Source organism: Vicugna pacos, chromosome 6 (genome assembly GCF_048564905.1).
Source record: "Vicugna pacos chromosome 6, VicPac4, whole genome shotgun sequence".
Lineage (NCBI taxonomy): Eukaryota > Metazoa > Chordata > Mammalia > Artiodactyla > Camelidae > Vicugna > Vicugna pacos.
The window spans coordinates 61,106,856-61,111,368 of NC_132992.1; the positions used below are offsets into that span (position 1 = coordinate 61,106,856).

Below are 4,513 nucleotides of genomic sequence, written 5' to 3' on the forward strand. Positions count from 1 at the left end.
TGGAGATTCTTGGAAAGTCTTTCTTGTCATATTATTCTGTTTGGGGAGTTCCCGCCAACCACATTAATGTCTCTTTTGTTTGTGATTTATTTCACAAGGTAGATCAGGGCACATTTCTAGTCCTGTTGTTGAGGTTCACTCTTTTCTGTCTCATTCCAGACGACAAAGCTCTAGCTAGGAGGTAATTTTTTGGACAACATGAAAATTCAAGCCCAGCTCGAATCCCATAATGCCAAAAAAAATGCTACAGCACAGGAAAATATTTCACTTTTTGTTTTTAATGTTTCTGAGGCTTTTGTAGTCCAAAATACCCAACAAATAATTGCCATTTAGAATCCAACTAAGGGGAAGGGTATAGCTCAAGTGGTAGAGCACTTGTCTAGCAGGCATAAGGTCCTGGGTTCAATCCCCTGTACCTCCTCCAAAAATAAGTAAACTTAATTACCTCCCTCCCCCAGCCAAAAAAAGAATCTGAGTGAAATGCAGAAATAGAGAAGACTGCTGCAATCACATTCTGTAGTAACTGTTAATACTGAAAATTATTAAAAATTGACCATTTTACCAGATTCAAACAATAGTTGAAGATTGTCTCATTTGTACTACACATTGATCTTGATGTAAGTTCAAATTCTATTGATTCTGTTGATATAAGTTCAAGTTCACTTTAAGTTTTATTCTGAAAGATGATTTTCTTGCTGCATTATAAACCTAATAACAAATGAACAAAGTGGTTGGTATTGGTACGTTTTTTAATGTTTGTGCCTTTAAGATCATAGTTCAAAAGAATTAAGCAAACACGATAACAAAGGAAATGCAAACATAACCTTTATTCTCTTTCAAAAACCCAGAGAACAGAGCCTGGAACTGTACTCATTGATTTAATCAGAATACCTTCAGTTTTGTAGTCTCATTTAAAATTTTCCAGCAATAGAATTAATATTGTAAAAATGATAGCGAAAATCATGGTTGCTCTCAACTACGTAGTAAAAAAATGTGGTAAATTTTCTTATCCATCATAAAGAAGGACTAGGCTAGTGAGCTGCTCAATCAAACATTCATAATAAATAAAAATTACTCTATATACATATGATCATATATTCATAGGCTAAAACCACAGTACGAAGTCTAACAATAAAATTGTGTCACATTCAAGAGTTGGGAAGCCAATAGACTGGAATTATGAAACATTTTTTGTTTTGTGGGGCAGAATCCCTTCAATCACAACTGCTCCAAAAGATCCGAGACAGACTTTGGTGAATATGCCTGCTGTCTATTGATTATTAATTTTCAAAGGACTAGAATAGAGTAAAATAAAATGAAAGTCAATTATTCAATACAGTTCAATATTTTTGACAACTTAAAAAAAAAGGAATTCAAGGTCTTGCACTGCTTCACAGGCATGAGCAAAAATTGTAGCATTTGGGAAGTAGCCATAATAGAAAACAGGCACCGAGAATTCCGATAGAAAACCAAGTAACTGTTTGCTTTCAGTAAATAAACTGGTTAAGATGATCTCACTTTTTTGAGTTACTTTCTCATAAAAGTCCATTTTCTTAGAATAACTTTATAGATATTAGAATGATTCTAGAGTAGTCAGAGTTGAGCATCATTTCAAAGGTTCAAATAATTCTTAAAGTTCTAGTTTACGTAAGGCTCTATTCCTTCGTATGCATTCAAACATATTACTACAGACAAACATGCTTCATTTGAGAACATAGATTAAATTTTTTTCTTAGACCCAAGGGGAAAGGTACAAATGTAGCCCTTTCTAAGCATAAAAAAATCATTTAGATGACAGAGGACTGAGTCAGGAGATGTAGATATGACTTTAGGGAAATCACTTTCGCTTTAAGATCCCTTCTGGCTATCTTATTCTAAGGTTAGAACATCCCCTCTGAGCTATACAAACTGACCTGGCATTTTCAAACTTCTACACAGTACTTGATTAAAAAATATATATATATAAATGTAAATTCCTCACACTCAAATATCAGATGAATTGATACAAACCCCACTATACAAATCTGTATGCCAAGGAGCTGTCTTTACTCATTCATGGAGAAGTGCTAGACCAAACTTACAGCATTCAGCTTGTCATTGCCACTGGGAACAAATGACTACCTGAAAAACTGGACGCAGTGATTGCTTCAGGCCCAGCCTCAGACACACGAGGAAACTGGGAAGCAGGCAGTGTTCTACTTGCTCCCTGGTTCAGGGCACTGATTCCCAAACTTGAGGCAATACAGTGGAAATCTGCAGATGGGTCTCTTAAAACTGCAGCTTGGAGGATCTCACTGCAGCCTTGCTGTGTTAGAATCTCTGGGGATGAGGCCTCCTCATCTACCTAACATTTTTAACCAGTATGTCCTCCCCAACCCCTCTATACCTCTGCAGGTTACTTGGGGGCTTCACTCTCTACCTCAAACCGCCCCCACCCCCAACGCCCGCTAAAAGAAAAGAAAACCACTGTGCTGTGGTGGTTAAAGCTCTAGAATCAGGAGCTAAGGAGTAGCTGCTAGATCTCTAACGAGATCTTTAACTTCTCTGGTCTGTCTATCAGACGGGAATTGAATAAGAGGAGTCTCTAACCGTCCCTTCTGCTCTCAAAGAACCTAGGGTGTCAACTCGGTAAATCCTGAAGGCCGTGGGGAGAATTTGCAGGGACTTCTCACTCTAGCAGTCCGAACACCCCGGAAGAGTCCAGAAGCTCCCAGTTGGGTTTAACTCCCCTCTCCCTGGTCCCCTAATCCACAACAGGAGGCGAAGTGAGGCAAGGTTGGAACTGGGTGAGGGTCGAGAGGGAGAAGCCAAAAGAAGCTTGCAAGACAATTTTGGCAAGAAGCAGAAAGGATACTCTGAAAGCAAGAATTACTCCTCGTCCTCGTCGTTCTGGTCCTGGTAGCGAATGTAGACGACCAGCATGACAAAGCCCATGAGGATGCAGAGGGAGCCGACCACCAGGTAGGCGATGCCCAGGAACGGGTTCTTGCCGCCCATCCACGAGATGCTGCTGAAGATGATGCGCTTGTGGCCGCCGAAGGCGCGCACCGGGTAGTTGTAGGTGATGTTGACGCGGTAGGCGCCCCGCGGCAGCCCGGCAGAGTAGTTGCCCTGGCGGATGCGCGCGTACAGCTTGCGGAACGTGGGCAGCGCCGCCGTGCGCATCCACACCACGAAGTCCTGGTTGATGAAGCCGGTGTTGTTGGGATCGGTGCTGAGCTCGTAGACCGGCCGGTGCCAGTTGGGCGGGGGCGCTGTGCCCTGGAAGGCCAGCGCCAGGCTGCCATTCACCAGCGGCGGATTGCGGAACTTGACGTGGTAGTCGGTCCACCAGGCGATGCCGGTGCGGTCGAGCGGCACCTCGACGTAGGGCCCGCCGGCCCGGCGCTGGTGCCACAGGGAGAAGGAGTCGTTGAAGAGGCTGTTGGCGATGGCGCCGCAGGGCGCGATGGGCAGGCCGGCCGCGCTGAGCTGGTAGGGGGCGCACTCGTTGGCCGGGTGGCGCAGCGCGCTCGGCAGCCCGCTCAGCTGCTCGTCGTCGCGGGACACGCCGTAGCGCCGGTAGTTCTGGTAGAAGTTGGTCAGCTCGTAGTAGAGATACACGGGGCCCTGGAAGAGCTCGGGCAGCGAGAAGTACCAGGCGCACGAGCAGCGGGGCGGCGGCGCGCGGCCCTGGCCGGCCGCGGCGCACACCGAGCAGTTGCTGGTGCCCAGGTCGCCGGTGTAGTCGTACTCGAGCTCCTTGATGCCGTTGGAGGAGTAGTAGAGGCCCAGCCCCAGGCCGATGAAGGCCAGGCCGGCGCAGAAGAAGAGCGGCAGCGCGATGCTGGCTGACAGCAGCGGCTGCCAGGCGGGGAGGCGCTGCTGCGTGAACGCGGTGTTGTCGGGCTGGTGGGCGCCCCGGGCCGTGGCGCTCCAGGTCATGGCGGCCCCGGGGACCCACGGAGGGTCGCCGTCACCTCCGCGCCGGGTGAGCCCGGGGCTACTCCCGGGGCAGGTTTCCGCCGGCTCAGGTGAGTTCGTGCCCCGGCCCCGCCTCCGCCTCCGGCCCCCGCACAGGTGCGTCTCAGTTCCAGGTTCTTCGTGCTGTGACCGGACCCCTCAGTTCCGCCTCGGCCAAGGTGATGCGGCCGGCTCCGCCCCTGCTGGTAATCCGGAGTCGCGCCCCGCCTCTTCGGAGGTGAGCTGGGCGGGCTCACCTGGCCGGCTCCGGGCTCTTTTCCTCTCGATCCAGGTGGGTCCGGACGCCAGCTCCTCCTCCCCGAGGTGAATGGCGGCCCAGGCTGCCTCTGGGTGGCTCATACCTTGCTCAGGTAACTCCTTCCCTTCCGCCTTCCAAGTAACTAGAGTGCCTGGGCCAGTCTTGACCGACATGGTAGGAGCTGCAACCTTCAGCACAAAGTTCCACTGAGCGTGCATCCTGGAGACTTGAAGATTTCATATAATTAATCCTCTTTTATCTGAACGGAAATAAAAGCGTCTCTAGACCCTCTTGTCTTTGTAGATTCACTTA

General features: G+C 48.5%; 1 protein-coding gene across 1 annotated transcript; it reads right to left on the reverse strand.

Moving 5' to 3' along the window:
• Nucleotides 1-319: 319 nt before the first annotated feature.
• On the reverse strand, nt 320-4,155 carry TMEM30B (transmembrane protein 30B). The gene has a single exon (XM_006216567.4). The coding sequence runs from the start codon at nt 3,922-3,924 to the stop codon at nt 2,869-2,871; it is 1,056 nt and encodes a 351-aa protein (XP_006216629.2). The 5' UTR covers nt 3,925-4,155; the 3' UTR covers nt 320-2,868.
• Between the last annotated feature and the right edge of the window lie 358 nt (nt 4,156-4,513).